The 26749-nt window shown below is 36.3% G+C and overlaps 1 protein-coding gene across 2 annotated transcripts in view; it reads left to right on the forward strand.

Moving 5' to 3' along the window:
- The window catches only part of GABRP (gamma-aminobutyric acid type A receptor subunit pi), a 46258-nt gene extending 20571 nt beyond the window's left edge, over positions 1-25687 (forward strand). For both annotated transcript variants that reach the window (XM_074292051.1, XM_074292052.1), the window contains exons 2-10: positions 1703-1792; positions 2484-2602; positions 8252-8319; positions 9785-10002; positions 11569-11651; positions 19256-19393; positions 21193-21345; positions 22040-22227; positions 23349-25687. In XM_074292051.1, the coding sequence (XP_074148152.1) occupies positions 1737-1792; positions 2484-2602; positions 8252-8319; positions 9785-10002; positions 11569-11651; positions 19256-19393; positions 21193-21345; positions 22040-22227; positions 23349-23651 (1326 nt within the window). In that variant the 5' untranslated portion in view covers positions 1703-1736 and the 3' untranslated portion in view covers positions 23652-25687. The remainder of the gene's footprint in view (positions 1-1702; positions 1793-2483; positions 2603-8251; positions 8320-9784; positions 10003-11568; positions 11652-19255; positions 19394-21192; positions 21346-22039; positions 22228-23348) is intronic.
- Positions 25688-26749: the final 1062 nt, after the last annotated feature.

The following is a 26749-nucleotide window of genomic DNA, read 5'->3' on the forward strand; positions in this document are numbered from 1 at the left end:
GGATGTTGGCAAAGGAAGAAAATCTTGATGAGGACATTTAGGGGAGGGGAAGAAAGGAACTTGTTATCTACATAATTAAAAGGTAGGTAAAGAAAGATGACTATATTCTTGGTATTAATGATTGGTAAGATCATAAATTTAATTTACTCTGAGAACTAGGATGATAGGGATTGAATTTCCTGGATCCTCATTATTGAGCTTTGCTGCTCCAGAGAGGTTCCATTCCCAGAGAGACCCTCAGACCACCCACTCACACAAGAGTTTCCAGAACACTGGAGCCCTGGAAACTTAGACTTGGGACTCTCCATTCCACTGTCAGAAGTGTGATAAGTGATCTCGGGACTATCTTTGTGATTTGCTTTCTTAGAACAGTTTCTGACATTCATTCCTAATTAGGCTCATGAAGTCAAGACCCCCTGTGTCCTACTTCCGTGACAGTCCTCATGTGCTTACAAGTACACATGCACACATCCACAGACTCCGGCTGGGGGTCTGCACCAGATGAGAGCTGATAGATCTGGAAAAAAAAAACAAAAAAACAAAAAGAAAACAACAAAAAAAACAACGAGCGTGTCCTCAGATATTTAATGTAGCACTTGGCCATCCCTACCTCTGGGACCAGACCACAACCAAAGCCCCACATAGTCATTCATTGTCTCTTCACAACAGAAACAAAACTTGACATAATGTCAGACAACAGGCATGGAGAAGGTCTGGATCCAAGCCACGTGGATGCCATAATATGATTTCCCTTCTAGCAAAATCACAAAATCCATTGCAAAAGTTGTCCTGGATTGGGATGGGCCAGAACTCTGAACTGGAAACAAGGATTCTTACAAGGTGCTAACTCAGGGGAACTGATGAGACGATGGTTATCTAGTTTAGCCTGGTGCTTAATAGTTCTCTAAGGTCAGTATGATCGATTTAATCTGACAACAAATAATGGCTTCCTATAATGATTGGTTTATACTCAGTGTAGAGCATATAAGCTGGGTGCCTCAGCCAGGTTCATGAGGGAGCTAGAGAAGACAAGCAGACGGGAGGCTGAAGCACAAGCCCTTGGACTCAGATTCACTCACTCCATCTCACACCCTGTGGTGGCAGGCTCCCTTCCATAGTTTCTCCAGTGAAAGCAAGACTCCAGAAGGCCTTTAAGAAAGCTAACCGGGCCCAAGAAAGGTGATAAGACTTTGAAAGAGACAATAAAGGATCTGGACTTTAACCCCTGGCTGCTCGTGTGGTGATTACTGAACTGAAACGAAGGCTGCTCCCAGACCTCCAGATTCCCCAAAAAACCGAACGAAGAGCATTACACTGGATCACCTGTGGTCTCACACCTCACTCAGCACAGAAGGGATCTGGCAGATGGGATCAATATGGAACTCATGCTGGAATAATAAAGTCTCTGACTTTGTTTAGGGCTGGTCTTTAATGCGATCCTTTTTAAAAGAGCACAATTCCTAAGGCACTTATATTGTATGTGGTTCCTGGAACTGGGATCCTCTATATAAAGCCATAGAATTGGAAGGAGCATTTTATGGCTCCATTAGTCCGTCCCCTGTCTAAAGCAAAAATCCCTCAGATTGAGTGTGCTTGATTACTATTCTCAAGAATCATCCTTCCTTCAAAACACTGACAAGTGAAATGTGTATGTCCCCCTCAGATGTTCATTCCTCTCATAATGTCCTTTCTGATTTTACAGGTGACTCATCTTTCTGCCTTACAAGGTTCCCAATATGTATTACAACTTCCACCATTGGATCTTTGTGTGTCTCTGTATCTTGGCTTCAAGGTAAACTGAATTACCACAAAACCTCCTTGGTCAAAAATGGTTTATGCCTATGAATTTTAAACGGTGGGCAAGGCCTAGGAGTTGGCAGCTTTGCTTTATCAAACAAACAAAGGCCAAGCAAAGCAGTCATTTCTACCAAGCACACTTGTGAGTGCAATATAGTTCCTTGGATTTGCTCTTGGGCAAATTTCCCATGAACTATGTCAGAAGTAGAAGTCTTTCCTGTCCAGCAGGAACACACTCAAGGTTTCGAATTTGAATTGAGTTGCACTAGCTGATACATGAGGTACTCTTATCTATGGGATACATCCACAGTGAAAGAATGCTGACATTAAAGAACATTTGGAAGTTACCATTCTACTGTTCTCTCTCTCTCTCTCTCTCTCTCTCTCTCTCTCTCTCTCTCTCTCTCTCTCTCTCTCTCTCTGTCTCTCTTTGTTTCTCTCTCTGTCTCTCTCTGTCTCTGTCTCTCTTTGTCTCTCTCCATCTCTCTGTCTCTCTCTCTTTGTCTCTCTCTCTTGTTCTTTCTCTTTCTCTCTCTCTTTGTGTGTGTGTATGTGTATCTCTGTCTCTCTCATCTTTGTCAATCTCTGTCTCTCATCTGTCTCACACACACACACACACACACACACACACACACACACACACACACACACACTCATCAACTAACAAAACTTTCTTTCTGTTCCAGAATATGCATCCAGGGGAATCAATCTAATATCGAGACCAACAGGAATGACAAACTCTCATTGCCTGGTTTTGAGAATCTCACTGCAGGATATAACAAGTTTCTCAGACCCAATTTTGGTGGTAGGTTATCATATTTTACAATAGTGATCAATAAAAAAAGACAAGTATGGTACCCAGAGGGGAGAAAATATAGGCTTTCTTTTTAAATTTACTTTTTAAAAAATAGGAGAAAAGGATAAGAATGAAAAAGTCTGAGGATGAAAATACAAATAATTTTTCATATAACCTTGGACATTCATATTTACCTCTTTATGCATCTATGATATTAGGAAAGGCTCCATATTCTAACAGCATAAATTGTTTTAGAATTTTCAAAGCACTGTCACATAAATGATCATATTTGGTTCTTACAATAATCTTGTTATGAACCTAGGACAGGTATTGTTATTCCTATTTTACAGATATGGATAGATAGATAGATAGATAGATAGATAGATAGGCAGACAGAAAGAAAGGCAGACAGAGAAAGGGAGAAAGAGTATCAGATCTTCTAACTATACTAGATACTGCCTTTTTAAAATGTAACCCGGGGGGGGGGGGGAAGTTCATTACTAACTTCAGCCCTCATTGGTACAGACCCACCCAGAACATCCCATCCAGACAGATGGGATCCTAAAATTCCCTAGATGTCACAAATTATGTGTAAGCTCAAATTTTCCTGGCAAATGCTTGAGTGAATAGCTCCTATGATTTCTGTCTTGGCCAAAATTTCCTGGGAGGAAGCTGCCCTCTGGTGGCACAGTTTAATTTTATTACTAAAGGGGGAAAAACAAAAACCAAAAGAAATCATTACATTCACAAACACATTCAAAAACACAGCAAACCTGGAGCTCCCAGGGTATTTACTACCCATTTTCAGTGCGTAGGAGTTCTTTTGGGAGTCTTACTCCTCTCCTACCTGTTGGCATTCTAACATACAAAATTTTTTTCCTAGAGATTACTGGAATTGAAAGTTTATTATAAAAAATTTATTACAAAGTTTCTCATTCACTGGCAATGGTGGTACCATGGAGTCAGAAAGATCATAACTCTCAAATCTTGCTTCAGACACTAACTGTAGGACCCTGCCTCTTTTTCCTCATCTGTAAAATAGAAATGATCATAATAACATCTACCTCAAGGGGTTTTTGTGATGATCAAGTGAGTTAACATGTGTAACATTTGCTAACTTTAAAGCACTATATAAATTCTATTATTGCTCTTATTAGATTAACCAGAATGCTTCAAAGGGTCAGGGGGCGAACTGTGGGAATCCATTTATCTCCAAAGCCAGAATATTTACTCCTCTGGGTGACCTGCATAATTCCAAAAATTGAAGCTGTACTTCACTAAGTCTTTCCAGTCCTTTTTTCAGCATTACATTTTCTGTCAATATATATTTTTATTTAAATTTAACAAAATGTCTAAAAGATATAACATTCTCTTCAATTTCTGTTTTGGCATTTTAAATTATTAAATATCAATAACAGTTAACTTTGCATCTCAGGTCTTAGGTCCAAATTGACTGCTTCCAAAGTGAGTTAGGGAGGTGTGGTTTCTTTTGGAAAATATATGGGCCAGGAGTAAGAATACTAGGGACCCAAACTCTGCAACTAACTAGAAAGCAGAATTTCAAAGGTAATTTTTTTCCCCTAAAGGACTTAAAATTTATCTAATCCAGAGATTCTTAATCTGGGTTCATTGAATAGATTTTGGAGGATACATGAACTTTAATGGGGAAAATCTTTATTTTTAATATTATCTTCACTCATTGTATTTAAGCATTTTTTTTATCATGAATTTAAAACAAAAAAAAATTCTGAAAATGGGTTCATAAACTTTACCCAGTGACAAAGAAGTCATTGGCTTCACCTAATGCCAAAGAAGCCTTTGAGGTAATTCAATTTGCTCATGTTAATCATAGTCATCTAGTGATAATTTAAACTTCTAAAGATCTCAAAAGTCACTTCAGCCAAATCCCTCATTTTAGAAATGAAGAAATTGAAGGCCACTCCAATTAGAGAATTTGTACAAAATCAGACAGGTAGTAAATAGCTGAAGTGGGTTATGAACCTAATCTTCCCCCTCCAAGGCCATTGCTCTTTTTATTTATTTACCAGATACATGCATGGGTAAATTTTACAACATTGACAATTGTCAAAGCTTTTGTTCTAATTTTTCCCCTCCTTCTCCCCCCCCCCAAGATGGCAGGTTGACCAATACATGTTAAATAGGATAGAGTATAAATTAAATACAATATATGTATACATGAACAAATTGTTGTTTTGCTGAACAAAAAGAATCGGACTTTGAAATAGTGGAAAATTAGCCTGTGAAGGAAATCAAAAATGCAGGTGAACAAAATTAGAGGGATTGGGAATGTAGTGGTTCATAGTCATCTCCCAGAGTTCTTTCGCTGGCTGTAGCTGGTTCAGTTCATTACTGCTCTGTTGGAACTGATTTGGTTCATCTCATTGTTGAAGATCAGAATTGATCATCATACACTATTGTTGTTGAAGGATATAATGATCTTCTGGTTCTGCTCATTTCACTCAGCATCAGTTCACGTAAGTCTCTCCAAGCCTCTCTGTATTCATCCTGCTGGTCATTTCTTACAGAACAATAATATTCCATAACATTCATATACCACAATTTACCCAACCATTCTCCAATGGATGGGCATCTACGTAGTTTCCAGTTTCTGGCCACCACAAAGAGGGCTGCCACAAACATTCTTGCACTGGCTATTGCTCTTTTCACTGAATTATGTTGAACCATCTCATTGAGATAAGGACATTGAAATTCAGAGAAGAGAAAAGTTCTTAAAACCCCTCTTGCTAATTAGTGGCAGAATTAAGATATGGAAGGACCTTGAGGAAAATCCCTGACAAACAGCACTTAGCACTTAACCAATAACTATGTTGGAAACTTGGTGCAATGATAAAAGCACCAGACTTGTACTCAGAAAAAATTTGGGAATGAACTCAACTTTACAATTTGTGTGATCCATGGACAAATCATTTCATTGATCAGAGCTACACTTTTCTCATCTGTGAAATGGGAATAATTATACCTATTGTATTTGTCAAAAGTCATAAGGGTAAAGTGAGATAATGTATACAAAGTGTCTTGCCAATCTTAAGATATTATACATACACATGCACATACATAGCATATTGTTGTTATTACTATGACTTCAACAAACATCCTCTGTCCCTAAGAAGGAGGTATCATAATGGGTAATAGAATAGTGTCCTTATTTTTCTTTACCTACATATTAATTTACCAATGCCAACAAACAGAAAATTTTCATAATGAAACAAATACAAAAATTAAACCTAATAAAATGAGACCTTCTTTATCTTTATATGCTGTTATACTTAATTTAGTACTCTGAACATTTTGGGAGGAAGTTAAGAGAAGTGTGCAGATCTGTGATTTCTTCTTTCCCATAGTAGAAATTCTCTCTCTAAATTCTCTAAAACAAATCAGAGATTTCCTGGGAGACTGGGAAGTTTTACCTACAATCACATAGCTAGTTTATATCAGGGTAAGACTTGAAGCCAGGGATTTCTTGATTTGAAGGCCTACTCTTCCTTCTACTTCAAAATATTGTCTCTTGGGGCAGCTAGGTAGCACAGTGGATACAGCACCAGCCCTGAAGTCAGGAGGACTTGAGTTCAAATCTGATCTCAGACACTTAACGCTTCCTAGCTGTGTGACCCTGAGCAAGTCACTTAACCCCAATTACCTCAGGGAAAAAAAAAAAACATATATATATATATATATATATATATATATATATATATTGTCTCTCGCCTTCTAGTACTTAATAATTATTTGTATAATTGAATTGAATGAAGTTTGCTGGATAGATATGGCCTACATTTGGTAAGGTCATCACTTAGGATTTCAGATCCCTGTCTTTCCCTCCCAGAGGGAAGATAATAAGGAATGGAGATTCATCTCAGTATTTCCCAGACAGAGTTACTACTGGGTATTTTAAAACCAAATTCATTTCATCATGCCAATTTGAGTTCTAGCCCTGTGATTTAAGAATGATGATTATCTTTATTTTAGTAACAAGATCATGATGGTACAAATTTCTGCTGAATCTCTATAGCAGTAGTGTTCAAACTTTTTTCCATCATGTACCTCTTAGTTAAAAAAAAAAAAAATCGAATAGCTAATGTCTATTTATTTATAAATTAAATACACTTATTATTATACCATTAATTAATATTATACCAATAAAGTTAAAAAACTTAAAAGAGAAATTTTTCAAAAATTAAATAAAGATAAAAACAAATTTGACCCTGGAGTCAATAAGAGGCTGTTGGAGTTTGCTGAGTAGAAGAGTGAGTTAGACTGAGTTAGAAATGACAAGATTTAGCAACTGATTAGACCTATAAGTTGATGGAAAATGAATAAAGATACTACAATTCCTATTCTGTGTGCCTGGAATAATGGTGGTACCCTCAACTGAGTACCTGGGTAACCAAGGGAAGTTTAGAAGGATATGTTTGGGGGGGAAGGGAAATGTATTCATAACTCATACCTGTCTATTTATCCTGGGCTATTCACTCTTTTCAATCAATTAAATCAAGAGGGTAGTGGGGTTGCTACCCTGATTGTGGAGCCTTAGCTGAGGGGTTCCTACTATAATCCTGAGGCAAAGGGAGACTGGAAGGTGGGGAGAACAGAGTGTAAGGATGGGCAGGGAATTTTTCTGTTCATTCTCTCTGAGTTGGGATAGGTGTGCCAGTAAATGTTTAACAATCAGATCTTGGAGGGAAGGGAAATTATACACAATACACTTTTAAATTTAACCTTATTTTTAACATTTTCTCCATCACTTTGTCTAGACAATTAACAAAATGATAAACCTCTGACTATAACAACTCAAGTTACATATAGCCTCAGTGGGCCAATGGTGGGCAGAGGTAAAGTAAGAGTATTTAAGGGGGTGTTAGAGTTGTCTTGGAGATGAGACCACAATTGGCTATGATGGGGTAAAGGGCAGCTGCCTCATTTTCCCATTCTCCCCTTGGTTTATCACATTCACCTTTGGGAGTCAAGCCACATCCTTCTGGGTTCATTGAAGGCAGCTAGGTATCAAAGTGTGGCAAGAACAGCCTTTTGCCTGTTTTTGTATCCCCAGTACTTAACACAGTGCCTAGTGCATAGCAGGTGTTTTGAGAAATCTGGGTAGCACAGTGGGTGGTGTAATGGATAAGAATGCCAGGCCTGGAGTCAGGAAGACCCAGACAAGCTGTGTGACCTTGGACAAGCCATTTAACCTCTGTTTGCCTCAATTTTCTCACCTGTAAAATGGGGATAATAACTTAGGGTTGCAATAATCAGATAAGATTTGTGAAGCTCTCAGCACAGTGTCTGGGACATAGAAGGTGCTATATATTAGCTATTATTATTATTCAAGGCCCCCACTTTGGAGACCATTGATCTGGTGCTGTACTACATGCAGACTCTTCTCTGGAAACCCTTTCTAGCAAAACATAAATACCTCCTTACAGAAAGCAGGTCTAGAAGTGAGGAAGACCATGATAGAGCCCGTTTACCTCTACCAATGACATCACTGGTATAATCACTTATTATCCCTTGGCTTTAAATTGCTCACGTATTGATCTCCCAAAAAAAAAGAAGAAGGAAAAAAGAAAATCTCACATTTTGATCCTCATGTCATCCTTTTCTATCTCTCTTCTTTCCCAGGAGAACCTGTTCAAATAGCACTGACACTTGACATTGCCAGTATTTCTAGCATTTCAGAAAGTAACATGGTAAGTGCCTTTTTTTTCTCCCTTATGCCACAACAGATTAACTTTGTTTTTACATCTCATAGATGGTCTCCAATAATACAAAAAGTTTTAAACATCAGAAACCTTGCCTCTACAAGAAGCTGCTACAAATACTTTTTTGCATGTGTGGGTCCTTTCCTCTTTTATAATCCAAAAAATCCTAGTATTTTAAAAGAGAAAGTTGGGGTTATGGGAAAAATGCATAAATGAATACTTGACATCATATAATCCCTAAGAGTAGGGAGGAATTGGGTAAAGATTTGCAATTAATATCTTTCAATAGTTTTGTAATTTGTAAAACAAAACTTGATGAGATTAGTTCATTTAGTAGGATAGCAGAAAAAGTGATGGACTTGGAATCAGGAGAATGGAGTTCAAATACTAACCTTGAGCAATTCAAGTAACAACTATCTGAGTCTCCTTTTTCTCATCTGGAAAATAGTGGTACCTACACTGGTACTAACTATATCATAGAGTTATAATAAGGAAAACACCCTACAAACCTTAATGTGCTATTCAAATGTGAGCCAGTATCGTGGAGAAGGCCTAGACTGCATTGTGGACTAACTATGGGGGCCTCAAACATCCAACCTATGGGCAAACTTAATACTTGGTATTTGTATTCAGACAGACCTCAGAGCTAAACTAGAGAAATGTAAGTTTTATTCAAAGAACAAGCTAAACTATTTGATTGAGTTTTATGAAGAAAAAGGTCTTTGCTTACCTCTTCAAGTTACTGACCCAAATAAATAAGGTTGGCTTGTTCTTTTGTTGACACTGGCTGCCATAGCCAGGGTTCCTGAATAATTATATCCATATATGTCTCTCATGCTTTCCTTTTTGATCTTAACTTGAGGATTGTGTGTAAAAAGTAGTTTCTAAGTTTCTTACTCAGATTCCTTTATTTTTTCTTTTCTTCATGTTCTTTATTTTTGTTTGTGTATTTATAATAGAATGACAGTCGCTGAAAATCATTCTTAAAACAATATTGCTATTGTTCTCTTGGTTCTACTTCATTCTTCACCATTTCATGCAAACCTTTCCTTGCCTTTCTAAGATCATTGAGCTCATCATTTCTTACAACACAGTAGTATTCTATCACTACAATATACCACAATCTGTTCATCCATTCCCTAATTGATGAGGATCCCAGTAATTTCCAGTTCTTTGCCACTACAAAGAGAACTATTGTAACACTCCATTCACATTCATTTAGAATGACTATTTGTGAATTTCCTTCCATTTTATTTTTACTATTTTCTTCCTCTCTCTATTTATATTATCCCAATTGTTTTATCTTCTCTCCCCACCCACCCATTCAAAAATCTCCCCACCCTTCTAATCCAATTCACACACCCTTCCAAAAGTCCCTCCCCAATCCTTTGCCCTCCCAAGTCTCACTCCAGTGATTTACCCACCATCACTCCTATAAAAACTTTCTCCTTAGGACTACACTGCAACCATCTACCTGAGGCAGCGATGGACCGATCAGCGGCTGGTATTTGAAGGCAACAAGAGCTTTACTCTGGATGCTCGACTTGTTGAGTTTCTCTGGGTCCCTGACACCTACATTGTGGAATCCAAAAAGTCTTTCCTACATGAAGTCACTGTGGGGAACCGACTGATTCGATTATTCTCCAATGGCACTGTCTTGTATGCTCTCAGGTAGCTCTGTCTGTAGGTACAAACTGGTGACAATCAGTGGATTCAAGGGCCAGGCAGGTTTAGCTGTTTTCCCAGAAAATTTAAAAATGAATCAGACATACACGACTCAGACAGACATTTTCTTTGCCAATCTCTGTTTATGTCCTTATTCCCTACAACAATTGAACCTTCCCATATAATTTAAATTTACCAAAATATACAGGTTTCTGTGGGCTTAGGGGAGGAATCCAAGAGGCTTCCTTTGTATGATGTATTATTTCTCCTTTGCAAGGGCACCTTTGTACATACATTTAAGCAGATACCCACTGACCTGAGGCCAATGTTCTTTATAATTTAAGAACTGGAAGATATCAGAGAAATCATCCATTCCAACTGTCTCATTTCACAGAGGAGGAAACTGAGATTCAGGGAAAGTAAATGACAATCTCAGGGTTATACAATTTTTTTAAACAAGGAAGGTAGGACTAGAACCATGGTGTACTGATTTTCAGAAAAGTAAGAGAGAAAACAAACCCATCTCGTGACTGAGTTTAAGGTCTAGAAAGGAGACATTAAAATTGGAATTTCATAGTAAGTACCACTCTAACATGTGTTTCAGAAAACAAGAAATAACTAGATTTCTGTATTCTCCATTTCCCTCTTTCCAGTAGAAATAGTGGGAAAAAAAAGGAGTGGGGGTAAAAATGTATGACATTAAACTGAGTTTTAGCCCTATATAGAAACTTAAACATGGTAAATTATGTAAACAATAATAATTGTAAACTTTGAGTTTTAGAACCCAAGATGTCTAACTTTGGAGTCAGTGAGTGAGACAATGTGGTCCGGTGGAAGGAGCATGGCTTGGGACATAGTAAATCTAGACTGTTGTCCTATGTGCCATTAAACAAGTCTGTGATCTTAAGCAATTTCCTGGGTAGCGATGTGATGCCATAGTGCACAGAACTCTGGACTTGGAGAACTCATTTTCCTGAGTTCAAATATAGTCTCAGACACTTACTAGCTGTATGACCCTGGGCAAGTCACTTAACCCTGTTTGTCTTAGTTTCCTCACTTGTAAAATGACCTGGAGAAGGAAATGATAAATCCCTCCAGTATCTCTGCCAAGAAAACCCCAAATGGGGTCACACAGAGTCAGACACAACTGAAAAATGACTGAACTGACTTCTCTGAGCCTCAGTTTCCTCAACTGTCAAATAAAGGTAATAATTTTTCCTTACTACTACTACAGCTGATGGAGAAGTTCCTTGAAAACTTTAAACCATTATACAAATGGACGATATTAGTAAATGTGTTGCTTCTAAATTAGAAACACTTCAACTTCCCCCTACTGGGACCTGTTTCTCTTGATGCTCCCTTAACAGTATCTAAGCTTCAAGCAGAGACATTGAAATGTCATTTGTCACCCAGAACCCTAGTGGTGCTTTCGATGCAGGGTCCAAACCACATGTTCACTTCAAGAATCAAGCTAAAAGTCCTCAGGGCCTCACTACTAGAAGAGAAAACATTCTTTATAAGGCATCCTCTTAGGACATGCTTTCTGAAACTCAGGCTCTTTTTTTCCCCCAGAATTACTACTACTGTTACATGTAACATGGACTTATCTAAATATCCCATGGACACACAGACGTGCAAGCTACAGCTGGAGAGCTGTGAGTATAATATCCTGTGAGCCCTTGAGATTATTTTCATGGCTGACTTTAAATCTGTTTAATAGCAAAAAAAAAAGGAACATCAACTGTATCTGGTGTCTGCTCTTGATATTAATCCAGGATGACAAGAGCCCTTTTGACTGCTCTCACCAGGAGATTTGAGGAGCGCCACAAAAGAAAGAAAATCTTTGACTGTTAGGCCTTCTTTGGAGCATAATTACATGTTGGTACCAAGGTTTTTTAGATAATTTTGGTCCTCACAGGCAAAGGAAATGTTTTTAATGAAGTTACTTTTCTGTGGCAGGTTCCCAGCAATCTTTACTGCTTTACTTCTTTGTAGAACTATGATACTTTTAAAATAAGAAACTGAAGGAGACAGGATATAGTCAAAAGCTCCAATCAACAATTTTTCTACATAACTTCTATCAGATAGAGAGAAGGAAAAAAATAAAATGAGAAATGCGATAAGATTAAAAGAGGGTGAAATGCATTAGAATAAACCAGACTTCTAACAGGGAACCAAACAGAATAATAATGACTAACATTTATATAGCATTCACTGTGTACCAGGTAAAATACTAAAAGCTTTACAATTATCATTTCATTTGATCTTCACAACAACTCTGGAAGGTTGCTGCTATTATCATGCTCATTTTACTGATGAGACAATTGAGACTAACAGAGTTAAGTGATTTGCCTAAGGTCATACACCTAATAAGAGTCTGAGGCTTTGAACTCAGATCTTCCTAACTGCAGGCCCACCATTCTTTATCTACTGCCCCACTGAACTGCCTCTAACAGAACTGATATGATATGTTTATTTTTTTCTCTCTCTCTCTTTTTTTTTTTTTTTAGAATTTTTCTTTTCACAGTATATATGCATGAGTAATTTTTTTTTTTTACAATATTATCCCTTGTATTCATTCCTCCAAATTATTCCTCCCCTCCCTTAATTCCCTCCCCCCCCCCCCCATGACAGGCAATCCCATACATTTTACATGAGTTACAATAAAACCTAGATACAATATATGTGTGTAAATACCATTTTCCTGTTGCACATTAAGTATTAGATTCCGAAGGTATAAGTAACCTGGGTAGATAGACAGTAGTGCTAACATTTTACATTCACTTCCCAGTGTTCCTTCTCTGGGTGTAGTTGTTTCTGTCCATCATTGATCAACTGGAAGTGAGTTGGATCTTCTTTATGTTGAAGATATCCACTTCCATCAGAATACTTCTTCATACAGCATTGAAGTGTACAGCGATCTTCTGGTTCTATTCATTTCACTTAGCAGATATGATATGTTTATAAAGCATTTTGCAAATCTTAAAGCTTTATGCAAAGTCTAGCTGTCATCATCATCATCAGGAGGAGGAGTATGTGTAAAAGCTTCTGCAATGCTGTGCTAGTAAAGATTTAACAACTAGCTCTCCAAAAGACATGTTGGCAAATAGTGTAATAGTTTGTCTTATCTAGGCCATTGAACATGCACAATTTTACTTTCTAATCTATACATTTGTTTAAACATTCTTATGAATTTATCTATTCCATCACTTGTGGTATAGTGGAAAGAATATTTTGTGACAAACCATGTTCAGTTTCTACTTCTAACACCTCAGAGCTGTATGACCTTATAGAAGCCAGTGAAGTATTGATCTTTCATAGTTGTTGTGAAGATCAGATTAGATGATATAGGAAGAAGCATCAAACCTTGCTAATGCTCTTGCCCCAGTCTTCTGATGTTTATTCCATCTCCCCTCTTTAGTCCATAATGGCTGCATGACTTAGTTCTAAGGTCAAAGGGACAGAGCTGCCAGTAGTCTCTTGTTCTTATTTCTTACAAAACTTACAAAACTTATTTCTTACAAAACTGCTTGGCTAGAACAGTCTCTTCTGTAGCAACAATCATTTTTTACTGTAGTGTACAGCCTCATGGCCCAGTATACTTCCTGGGTTAGAAGGATCCACATAGTGCATTCCTATCCCTATTGCCTCCTGATTTCTATCCATCTCCCTAGGCTAATGTAATCTAGAAAAATGATCCACTTTTGGGGTCAATCTACTACTTAGATTTTACAGCTAAGTCTGGCACTTTTTTAGGTCTTTGTTGAAGCAATTGTGAGGATAACTGTGCTGTCTTTTTTCCCCACTCCAACTTCAATTTCCCACCCTCCCTTATATACCCAGTTCTAATATTATAGAATTTGGTAAATACTTTATTTCAACCTTTGTTAGTGTTTGCTCTGTGTAAATTCCCAGTGAGTACTATATTCTGATGTGGAGATAGCCTTGGAGTTGTCAAAGGACGTGCAAGTAAAAACCTCCCAAGCTCCTACCAAGCTAGAAATGAATATAGATGGTGTACCTGATCCAAGGAGCCAATCCAATTAAATTCTTAGAGGTTTCACCCCAAAAGACTGGCTACTAAGTCATCAGATTTTTCTGGCTCTAGGAACTCATGAAAATGGCTACTAAGGCATAGTAGGGATGTTTTATGAAAAAAGTATCCCAACAGATGAAATCATAGCATTTTAAGAATTTAAGTGAAAAATACTGTGCTAAGTACTGGGAGAGATAAAAAAATAACAAAGAAACGGTCGGTCTCTACTTTCTGCAATCTGATAGATTCACTCATTCTTTCAGTCAATAAATATTAAGTACTGATGTGCTAGACACTTAGGAATATGCAAAGTTTAGATAACTCATGGTCCTTGACTTTATGGAGCTTACAGGTAATTATTATACACCATTACATGATAAATGAACTATAAAACACTGTGCTTTGTGAGATACAAGAGAAAAGTCAGGATATTACAGACATTGGGAATAGTATAAGTAAAGAAATGAAGGCAAAAAGTTGCTTAATATGTATATTATATGCATATATGTATATTAAGCAGAGTATAGATTGTTCTGACAGGAATGTAGAGTGAGTATAAGAAAGTAATAAAAGTTAAAAGGGGAGTTCAGAGTTTTCTGGCTATAATTCTGCCCTTTTTGACAAAAATCTAACAGCAGTATTCCTACAGTTCCATACATTATTGAGCAAAAGTTCTTGGTTCTTGAACTCTTCTACCAGGGTTTCCAATTCATTTGGGGGCTCCCTGTTTTTGGTGGAGTCCCTATCTTTGTCGCTCTCTTTCCACCAAATCTTTTAAAAGTTTGTTCTGAGGCCACAGGACATTTGTTTAGTTTTACTAAGGTTAAACTCTTTGAGCTTAGTTTTTTGTTTTTTAGTTGTTTTATTCTTCATAAGTGAATTGACCTGCATTGCTCACCTCTCAAAAGCAATAGGACAGAAGTTATAGATACATCTATTAATATGGGACAATACATAGTCCCATGCTTACCCTATCAATTCCCATTCTCATTCTATAATTTCACATATTGTCCAAGGCCTTCATGTTTGTTAACTAAAAAAAAAACCCAATTATGTTTAATTTACTCTCATTCAGAATTTATTCATTTCTCTTGGCCATTTGAATTTTCTTTCTCTTAGATTTTTTCTCAATTTAATTCAAGTATCTCGAGATACAGCAACTAGGATTGTACATAGTATTTCATAGCACAAGTGCAACAATATAAATTCTGTTTTATTTCTAAAATCTTTCTATTTTAGGAGTCACTATGTAAATGTCAGTTTTCATCTTTATGACTTTGTTTACATGGGTGATTTTTTCTGTATCTATGTATTCTTTTATATCCTTGGGTTTTATGAATTAGATTATTTATGAACTTTTATGAATTAGATTGTATTACAAGCCACCAAAAATTTAAGACACAAGGGTACATCAGAGAAATGAGGAATGATTACTGTTAAAAAAAAATTATTAACATCTGTGTTCTTAAGACATTTTCTCAGATATATCTGAGTCAGATGTTAAGGACTCTCATCTATAAATGAATCCCAAGAAACTTTTTTAGTTTTGTAACTGCTGACCTTGAGTTGGTCATCTCATAAGCATTATTTAATTTATTTTTCTCTAAACTAACTCATTGCTTCATACGTCAGTCAATCAATAAATCTTTTATTAAGAATCTATTATGTGCCAGGTGCTCTTCTAAGTGCAAAAAAGCAAGATGACAAAACTTACTTGCCAATCTGCTATCCATCATGCAGTTGTTGAGACCTCCCAACACTTTATTACATCATGTAGACATTAGTATCTTGGAGAGTCTATTATCATTTGCAAAGGTGGAATTTCATTCTTATTGACTTTATTATCTCTTGAAATAGTCACTGGACTTGAACATCTGGTGGATTTCTACTTTTTTTTTTTTTCATTTTTCCCCCAATTATATGTTATGACCATTTTAGTATCCATTTTTCTAAGTCTGGCTTGCTGGGACATTTCCTGTCCTAGACTGTGTTCCCCTTTACCCAAATAAGCCAAATCTTTCTTGCCAATCTTCCAAATTTTTTGAGCTAAAAGATACTTTCATCCCCATCTTTTTTGCTGGTTCCAGTGTTCCCAGAATTTGTTTGGAAAGGTACTATTTTATAGTTGTTTAGAAATGAATATGGGAGAATTATGATAAATTTACAGGTTATTCCCCACTTTGGCTCCCAGAAGTCAGAAGTCATGCTTGCCATTCTTAAAAATTATATTACATATAATTCCAATAAAACTACATTTAAATGGATACTGTAATATTCTTATGATGAATAGCAGAAATGATATGTGAAAAGAATTAACCTCAATCCTTCATTTATCATAAGCATCCCTAAGCAACCACCATGGAAACTACCACTAAACTGCAGAAACTTCAGAAAGTGGCATTTTTGATTGGTGTCCAGGGGCACTCACTCAACAGAGATAATTTCTCAGGGCATCAAATACAGCACATGTAAGAGATGAAAAATTAGTTAAGCACTGGAGGCCACTGAGTATTCTTTATGTAAGGGTATAAACGGGCAAATGTTCGAATAACAGAATCATTATGAAGCAGCCATCATTTTTCAAAGGTAGACATTTAATTAAAGACTCAGACAGACAGATTAATTATCTTGTTTATTAAATTAATGCAATAGCTTTCTTGATGCAGTGCAGCTGTTTGGTGGCTAAGTCAAACTTCAGGTTATCAAAAAGATAACTCATTTTTTCCCCACATGGAAAAAGTAATTGCCCTTGATATATTCTACTTCAGCTTGTCTCAAATCCCTGAGGCTGGATTCTTAATACAAATTCAATGGCCTGCCTGCTTAAACACTACCTGTGCCTCTCCAATGTGAGGAAGGACTACTCACTAAATGTTCAACAGTAGGCAGGTAGTTAACGGGACTTTTGCCAAAAAGGTGTTGTTGTTGTTGTTGTTGTTTTTTAATTATCCATCGGGAAACATTTCACCACCCCACAAATATTCCCCTGGGCTTTTCATTATCTTCTAGTATTCACTACAAGGTTTATTTGATGGTTTGGGGAATTTGCAGGGCAATTTTTTTTTTAATTCCAGAGTAGGATTTCTTTCATCCTTAGTTTCTTTGAGATCATTTGGTCACTTATACTTTAGTTAAGTGACATTGCACTGGGGGTGCTATAAGGAAGGGTACAAATGGAACTTGTATCAGAAAATTCTCAGCAATTTAGCAAGTAGATTCTTATCCCCTTTGCTTGAAAGAGATGTCAATTTTCCTTGAAAGGTGTCTAGCACAGCCAATGTGTATAAAATTAGAATCTGTCGACCTTTAAAAGTGGATCTATAATTTTGTGAGAGTAAAATGGTTTTTATCTATAATAATGGTATATGTTGTACAGGCATCAGAAGCAGTTAGAGAATTTGCTAGGATTATAAGTATATAGTAATCGTAAACAATTGCGTTCTGACCCATCATCAGAATGTGAAAGTCCTAAGTTCCTAACATCACATCCCAAGAACAGTAGAAGCACAATAAATACTTGTTAATTTTTTTTAAGGAGCATTCCCTATAGAGTGTTTCAGGATTGACAACCCCTGAAGCAAATATCAGTGTATGATTATTTTTGAATGACACACTCAGCACTGCCCTTTGAAGTGTTCCCCTATGAATATTCCCAGATGACATCCTACCATGATCTTGGTGAACATACCTTATACCCCAGCAACGTTTATAAAGGTTGGGAGTCAGATTGGGGGATATCTGCCACCCTTATTCCTAATCCAAACTTTCTCCTCTTTTTCCAAATTGTCTTTCACTTCTGTGAACTTACATTTTCAATTAATTGTTCTCTCTGTTGTTATTTGGTGAGATATACCACCACGGTTTCAAGCCTTTCTATTCTAGTGATTATTTTTGCTATGTGGATCATAAGTGATTATTATTTTTCTCTTGAATCACTTGAGAACACTCTGAGGCTGTTCTAAATTCTCTTGGGAGTCCATGGGTTCTTCTGCTTCATAAGGTATTGATTTATTTTCATTAGCTCTGCAATTTTTTTTTCAGAAATGTTTGGACTTGCTTAGATGATCTGGAGACCATACTATTCCTTTCTTTTAATACCTTCCCTATTTACTTATCTATTTGAAGGCTTTGACTTTTCTTTCTCATCAAATCTTTGGTACTTTTAGTCCTTTTTTCCTTATATCCCTTAGGGTCTCCTTTTCTGATTTTCTTCTCCTCATTTTCTGTCTCCTTCTTTGATAACAGTTTCCTAGGAACTAAACCTCAAAGCTGTCTCAGATTTCTCCCTTGCTGGGGAATAATGCACTTTTAAATCTCTGCAATATATGGAGGCTAGAAAGGACCTCATCTGGATGCCAGTTCCCTTTCCTTCAGGTGTAGTGGAATTTTTACATACACTGGCTTTCCATCCTAGTTCCCAATACTCTTCATTCTCTGGTTGATCACAGCACAACATCCTAGGCAAAAAAAACAAAAACAACTTCCCACTTTCCATAGCAGAGGGTGAAGGAGTAGGGAGAGTCAAGTTCTTTTGCAAGTCTATGGATAGATTTATGTAACCTTGCTATAGCAGAGTGACCATTGTAGTAGGGAATGCTGAATGAGTCCATCAGGGATCAATCTTATCTGTTAGCTCATTGGGTTATTACCTTGATAAAGTTCTGGTTATCTTAGACAATGGGAACAACTGAAATTGTTTTCTCTCTTACACATAATTCCTAAGAATTACCTAAGGAAAGTATGAAAGCTTGCAAGAATGAGGGAAAATGTGTGGACCATGTTGCTGGTTACATGACCCGAAGGTCTCTAAACCAAACTTTCAAAGCAAAGCTATAACTATGTATCTCCTCTCTAAAAATAAAATAGCCCTGAGCAAATGAATATATGAATAGCTGACTTTTCATGGCACTTCAACAGACTACATAGGTCTATATGGGAATCAATACATTGTGAGTCTTCAATTGGCATTAAATAATCAAAGAGAAATGTTTTCTAAATATCACTTTATTTTTATCTTGCCACAGGAATTTCTAAAAATGATTCAAGGATTACCAAGAGAGAATCCTTGCACTTACTTTGTATTACTCCACCAAGATAGACTTTCAATGACCAATCCCACATTATTCTTATTCTATCCAAGTTAATTCATTTTCTGACCTGCTCAATCATAAATGGGATTTGACTTATATGGCAACATTATATTAATACTGATTCTTTTTCCAGGGGGTTATGATGGAAGTGATGTGGAGTTTACATGGCTGAGAGGTAACGACTCTGTTCGAGGCCTTGAAAATTTACGACTGGCTCAATATACCGTACAACGGTATTTCACCTTAGTCACTAAATCCCAACAGGAAACAGGTAAATGAGAGAGGAAATTCAATAAAAGGAAAAATAACTGAAATGAGGAGGAAAGATAGAGGTAGGGTAAGATTACTGAACTTAGATGTATCTTCAATTATCCTTTTTACTTTTTTCACTGCCCTTCTGGACAGAAAAGTCTCCTGAGAAAAAGAGAATTGGGTCTGTCCCTGTCCATTTAAAACACAGAAGTGAAATAACTCTCTAAGGAAAAGAAGACATTTCTAGGCCAATTCTGAGGCAAAGTGACATTTATCCAAAGTCATTTTCTAATAGTCAGTGAAACCCTGAGGCTCTCACATGCATAAAATTCACCTTGAAATCACTTTGTTGAAATGATATTTCTTCTGTGTTTTACTGGAGGATTGGTTTTCTGCCACCACAAAAATTAATTCTGCGTTGATAGGTAAGGAAGGTATCAGAAACTTACAACATCAGCAGGGTTTATTTACACACTTCAAAAGGAAGAAATTGTTTCACAGTATTTCAGCAATTAGATACCTTACCAGATTCAGGTTTGTCAATAATTGTTTCTTAAATGTGCACATGATTTTTCAGGTAAAAAGAAAGATGTGGCAGCATCAATAATACTTACTTCTACAATGTTTATGAACTTCAAAAATATTTATCATTTTTACTTTCTTGGAATGGGAGCTATAGTAGATTGAGCAAACAGCATTTTCCAGATCTGGGATCCATTCACATTTTGTAGTTTTTCAAATTTCAATATGATCCAAGATTGTTTCAATTTTAAATCTCACAAATAATTTTTGGTGACTAGTAACTTCTATTTCTAATAAAAATAAAATTATTAATTAAAGTCACAAAAAATTCAGGATTTCAGGCAAAGTTGTAGAGGTTAAATGTTTCTTAAGATTTCCTTCAAAGTCAGCTGAAGGGATCTAAATATCCAGAAGTAGTGTGTTACAACAGACAGAACACTGGACTGACACCTAGTCAGTAGGCCTATATTTTTATCCTTTCTCTGTATGACAGATTAGAGGTCGAGTCCTGGCTTCGATTTCCTTATTGTAAAATGAGAAAGTCAATATCATCTAAAGTAATTTGATTCAATTAACAGACATTTTTTTCCATAAAAAGGGCTTCTATGTATTCCTTGACTTTTCTGGTATTTTAGATACTTGATCCAAGTTAAAATTCTCTGGTTTAAATTTTGGCAAACAGAGCTTCCTATCTGTCCACCATGCCATATCCTTCCTATCTCTACTACCATCTAACCCACCACAAATTAGATCTCTCCAACTCCCCTAGGATAAATTCTGCCTCTCTCTGTGGTCTACTGACAGTCACTACTCCTGGCTTGACTGTCTCGTCTCCTTTCCACTCATCATCCTTTCAGGAAAAACTTAGGCTGGATCTATCTACTGAAATATACAGGCAGATACCTCTGTTATTCAGCATTCCTCTTTTCAAAACTAATTTTCATGATTGCAATAAATTAACTGTTTAAGATGATTGCCCAGATTTAATATTAAGTGCTTTTTTAATCACCAAAGAGGCAAGCCTAGAGACAACTAGGTGGTATAGTGAATAATGTGGCTATTATATTTTGTTATTCTATCTCATTTTGGAAATTGGCTATTGATTATGTCATAAAGGAAAAATCTCTATTAACCTATTTGAGTTGCCAAAACATTGCTTTTCCCAACCATGTCAAAGAATTTAATGAATTTGTTGCAAAATGCAATTTCATATATTGCAATCCTCCCAGTAGGTGACAGTCTGTTATTTCTAAGTGATATGATATTATTTTATATCTCTTATTTTCTATATTCTAGGAAATTACACCCGACTGGTCTTGCAATTTGAACTTAGGAGAAATGTCCTGTACTTTATTTTGGAAACCTATGTTCCTTCTACTTTTCTAGTCATTTTATCCTGGGTTTCCTTTTGGATATCCCTTGATTCAGTACCTGCAAGAACCTGCATTGGTAAGTTTCTAGTATGGAAATGATGGTTCAAGAAGGATATACTAACTGACTAGTCAACATTTACACTGACACTATCCTTCCCTTTATTATGACTTTGGTTTCATAGGGTACTTTCCTCATAGATATAGCTCATAGGATAATATATATTTATAACAGTGAAGTCAAAATGTGGAAGAAAGTATTATATATGTATGTATTATGTATGTATTTTGCATATTAAATACTCCCTCTGCCCTCCAAGGCTAATTTTTTAAATCAAATTTCTTTTCTTTTCAATTAAAGAAAATTCACTTTCTCTCCTTATGACCCCCATACCCACACTGAGAAAGAAAAAACAAAACTCTAGTTATAAACATGTATAATTAAACAAAATAAATTACTATATTGGTTATATCCTACCCTACCCCCCAAAATATAATATGCAATCTAAGTCGAGTACTTCTCTGTAAGAAGTTGGGTAGCATCTTTCCAAACAGAATTATTTTTTACATCAAGTGGCCCATCCTTGTACAAAATGGATCTATTGTAGCCCTTTTTCACTTGTTCCTGGATTTTTTCAGAAAAGAGTTCAACTGAATACACACACACACACACACACACACACACACACACACACACACACACAGATATGGAAAGAGAAAAAAATAAGTCTTTTCCACTGAAATTAGAATATTTTTCCTGTTTCATTTCTCAGGTGTCACCACTGTACTGTCAATGACAACACTGATGATTGGTTCCCGTACATCTCTGCCTAGTACCAACTGCTTTATAAAGGCCATTGATGTATATCTTGGAATCTGCTTTAGCTTTGTTTTTGGGGCCCTGTTGGAATATGCAGTTGCCCATTATAGTTCCTCACAGAAGCTGGCAGCCAAAGACAGGGTAAGAATTTTGAGTTTAACCATCAGCCCCTGACAGGGATGTAAAAATATAAATGCTCCCTAGATCTAAGCTTATATTAGCAAAATATCAGAGCTGATTCCTCATATTATTCCCAGGTGGGGAAAACAGTGAACAAGAATGGTCAGATAACACAAAGAATTTAATTCCCCCTTGCTTAGTTGCTAACTTGGGTGATTTCATAAGTAGCCATCAATCAATCAATACACTTGCTATGTGCCAGACATTATCAGACTAAATGCTGGAGATGCAAAAAGGGGCAAAAAATAGTCCCTGCCCTCATGTAGTTTACTATCTAATGAGGGAGATAACATGCAAACAAATATATGCAAAGGAAACCACTATACAGGATAAATAGGAAATAATTTACAGAGGGAAGTTATCATCTAAGAAGGAGGGACAGGAATAAGGATTGGACCCAGAAGGAGCTCCATGAGGAGGACACCACCTTTTCTAAGGCAAAATGGCACCTCCTTTTCAACTTAAAATCTTGGAAAGTTGCCCAGAACACCGAGAGATTCAGTAACTTGCCCACGTTCATACAGACAGTATATGTCAGGGCAGGTACTTGAACCCACATCTTTGTGGTTGTTATGCAAATTTTAAATCTATTGCTAAGATCAATCATTTGAAAAATGTCCTCCTGCCCAATTGCCTTCCTATCCTTTACCTGTCCTGCTCTATGGTCCAAGAAAGGTATTACTCATTACAGAGTTTTATACAGATCAGAAGGCAACCACATGGCCTACTTCCTGATACTGTCTATTGGCCTTCTTAATTATCTTATGTTCCTTAATGTAGCCAAAATTATCATTCCCATTTTTATGCCAGAAAACTAAAGATGGCAACTAAAATATAAATCAAAGAACCCTAAATCTGAATTTCAAGACCAATTTCTTAGCACTAAATGCCACTTTATTTATTAAACTTGTAATTAAGCACCATGCCTCAGTATTTTTATCTTTATGTCCTTCCTTATTTACTTATCTATTTGTTTGTCTGTGTGTTTGTGTGTGTGTGTGTGTGTGTGTGTGTGTGTGTGTGTGTGTGTGTGTGTTTTTGAATCAAGTACTTATAAGCTAATGGCTTTCTCTATAACCTAGGGAACTTCTAAGGAAGTAGAAGAAGTCAATATTACTAACATCATCAACAGCTCCATCTCCAGCTTCAAGAGAAAGATAAGCTTTGCCACTATTGAAATCTCCAGCGACAATGTCAATTATAGTGATCTGACAATGAAAACCAGTGACAAGTTCAAGTTTATTTTTAGGGATAAAATGGGTCGAATTGTTGATTATTTCACAATTCAAAACCCTAGTAATGTAGACCGTTACTCCAAACTATTATTTCCTTTGGTTTTCATGCTAGTCAATGTATTTTATTGGGCATATTACCTGTATTTTTAAGAACCAAATCCCTTGAAAAATTTTGACATAAGTAATAAGTAATTGACATTTTAGTCCTAATATTATACAATAACTCTATGGTGATACAAATGCCCAAGATATAACATTTGAGTAGTCATTCTTGAAAAGTGGACTTGATATCTATTCTATATGCCATGCCCCTTCTGGTATTATCTAAGCTCTTGTGAAGAGACACTAACTTATTTCACTCCTTTTCTTTTGAAGGACATCTTCAAAGTAGCCTGAGATTCCAAGCCATAGTTGTCTATGCAATAAATATCAATGGAATGCCTTTAACTCTTATATACCATTGGTATTCAATAATAATAGCTAACATTTATGTAACACTGACTATGTGCCAGGTACTGGGCTAAGCATTTTACAAAATTATGTCATTTAATCCTCACAACAACCCCTTGGAGATATTACTATTTTCATGTTACAGATGAAGAAACTGAGGCAAATGGAAATTAAATGACTTGCCCAGAATCACACAATTGGTAAGTCCAAATTTGGACTCAGGCCTTCTAACTCCAAGACCTGAGGCTTTATTCACTTTGTCAAGTGTTTCCCCAACCCCTCTCCATATACACATTGTTTTTTAAGTGATCCAAGTGAAAGAGATTTCTACATTAGAGAATCATATTATTTACTAATACTCTAGAGTTCATTCTTGTCTGTATTAACATATTCTCAGAATTTCTGGCAAACAATGTGCTCTACTTTGGAAATGTAGAGGCAGCTCATCTCAGAATCATTATGCCAAAACAAAGTAAAAATGATCTTTCTGAAATACTTTCCACTAACAAGAGTAAAACAAATGCCACTTTTCAATAGCTTCTTCCATTCATACTTGACATGTAAGTAAAGAAAAATGGTTAGAGTATTAATAGTCTCTTGATTCTTTTTGTAGTGGGATGAATCCTCCAAATTAGATTGACATTTAGGTTCATATTCCAAGGTCACCTGATCATCCATGGACCTTATGATCCATATCACTTCTCATGGAGAAAATAAAGCATATATATCTTGCCCAGAACATATCAACTATTTCCTCTTCAGTATCCATAGTTAACGTGGAAACAGTTCATATATTCCAGAAATCTCAAAAAACATTTTAGTAACAGATAAAGCATCAATTTCTAGCTACCCTTATTTACATATTGATAAGTGAAAGGAGTACCAATGTAACAAACCACATCTTATATTCAATAAGTTATCTCCTTAAATACAATGCTTTATCCTTCAGGGGTCCTCAACCTTTTTAAATTGGGGGCCAGTTCACTGTCCCTCAGACTGTGGGAGGGCTGGACTAGAGTAAAAACAATACCTCACACTCTGTCTCTGCTCTTCAGCCCATTTGCCATAACCTGGCAGGCCGCATAAACGTCCTCATCAGAGCATCTTGCTCTGTAGTTTGAGAGCATCAGAGAGCATCAGGCTGTAGTTTGAGAACCCCTGGTCTATATGAAAAAGACTATGGAAGTTGTACTCATAAAACCTATGAGCCCTATAGTTCTTTCTATTTTTTTAAGTTTTATTGATGCTTTTGGCTTTTTATACCACAGTAACTTTCCAAAATGCACCTCCTTCCTTCGTGATACTCTTTTAATAAACATTAAGCAAAACTAATCAGCAAAACAATCCCATTTGACAGTATACACAACATGCTACATCCAAGAACCCCACCACAGTACCTAAAGAAGGAAAGTGGATTTCATCACTTGTTATCTAGAACCAGGAATTATCATTGCATTTAATCTGAGTTCATTGACTTTTGGTCATTGTTTTCATTTCTATGATTGAGATTACTATATATTTCATCTCCTGGTTTTGTTACTTTGCTCTATATCACTTTATACAAGCCCTTCCATGTTTCTCTGGAATTCTATTTGTTGTTACTTGTGGTGCAATAATATTCTAGAATGTTTGTATCAACAATTGTTATGTCATTTCCCAATTAATGGGTACCCACTTTGTTTCCAGTTTTTGTTAACATAAAAATTTCTATTACAATTTTTTTTTATATATTGCAACTTTCTGGTGTGTTGTTGTTGTTGTTTTTTCCTATGACCTTGGGATATATACATAGTGTTTAGCCACTGAGTCAAAAAGTATGGAAAGCTGTAGTGATTTTTTTTGAAAATTTAATTTCAAATTGTTTTCCAGAATCAAAGCAATCATAAGACTACTGTATTTGAATCCTGGCTCTACTACTTAATGCCTCTGTGACCTTAAGCAAGTTAACTACTTCTTTTAGCTTTAATTTCCTCACCTGAAAACAAATTGGAAGCGGGAAGAGTTGGATTGGATGTCTAAGGTCCCTTCCAGCTAAGTCCTATTATTTTTTGAGCTTTCCAAAAGGAGGTTGTTACCAGAATCCTTATGACCAGGAATTTTGGTGCTGTATTACTCGTGCAGAAGGCTGTTGTTATTTGTCCTTCATTTTCAAAGAGGGCCATGATATGTGATATCATGACATGCAAGTGAACTGGATTTAGATGAGGGAAGGCTGGGCAAGGTCATCTGCCTCATTTCCCCCTCCACACAGTTCAGGGTTCAGCTATCAGGATTCAGTGGCCAGAAATAGATCAGGACAACTGGAGCTGGCCCTGGATGCAATAAGAGACCTTGGCCTTTTTAATCAATAGTAGACACGCTCAGGACATTGATAAAGTATTTTTTATTAATCCTTTTATTTTCTCCTTAATAAGGTATTCAATTCTTTTGAGAAACTTAGGTCAACCCCTGACCCTGGATACTGCTATTGCACTTTTAACACTGTATGAGCATTATTGAGTTACAGAAAGAACTAGAGCTGAGTACTGAAGGCTTGGCTTAGGAACCCCTCTGATGGGTATTCTTCTGAAATCATCTGTATCAAAAGGAATATACATTCATTTTTAGCTAATGCTTCCTATAATTACATTTCTATGGATTTAATTGCCAGTAGTTTTTTTTTATAATATTAAAAAAACAAATGGAAGGATTAAGAAGATGGAATGTGGTTGTACAGTCCAATTCTATTTATAATAACAAAAACTCAAGTAGAACGACATTATTGGCCTGAAACATCATTCATCTATCACATAAAGAAA

The sequence above is a fragment of the Sminthopsis crassicaudata genome, chromosome 2, assembly GCF_048593235.1.
Source record: "Sminthopsis crassicaudata isolate SCR6 chromosome 2, ASM4859323v1, whole genome shotgun sequence".
Classification (NCBI taxonomy): domain Eukaryota; kingdom Metazoa; phylum Chordata; class Mammalia; order Dasyuromorphia; family Dasyuridae; genus Sminthopsis; species Sminthopsis crassicaudata.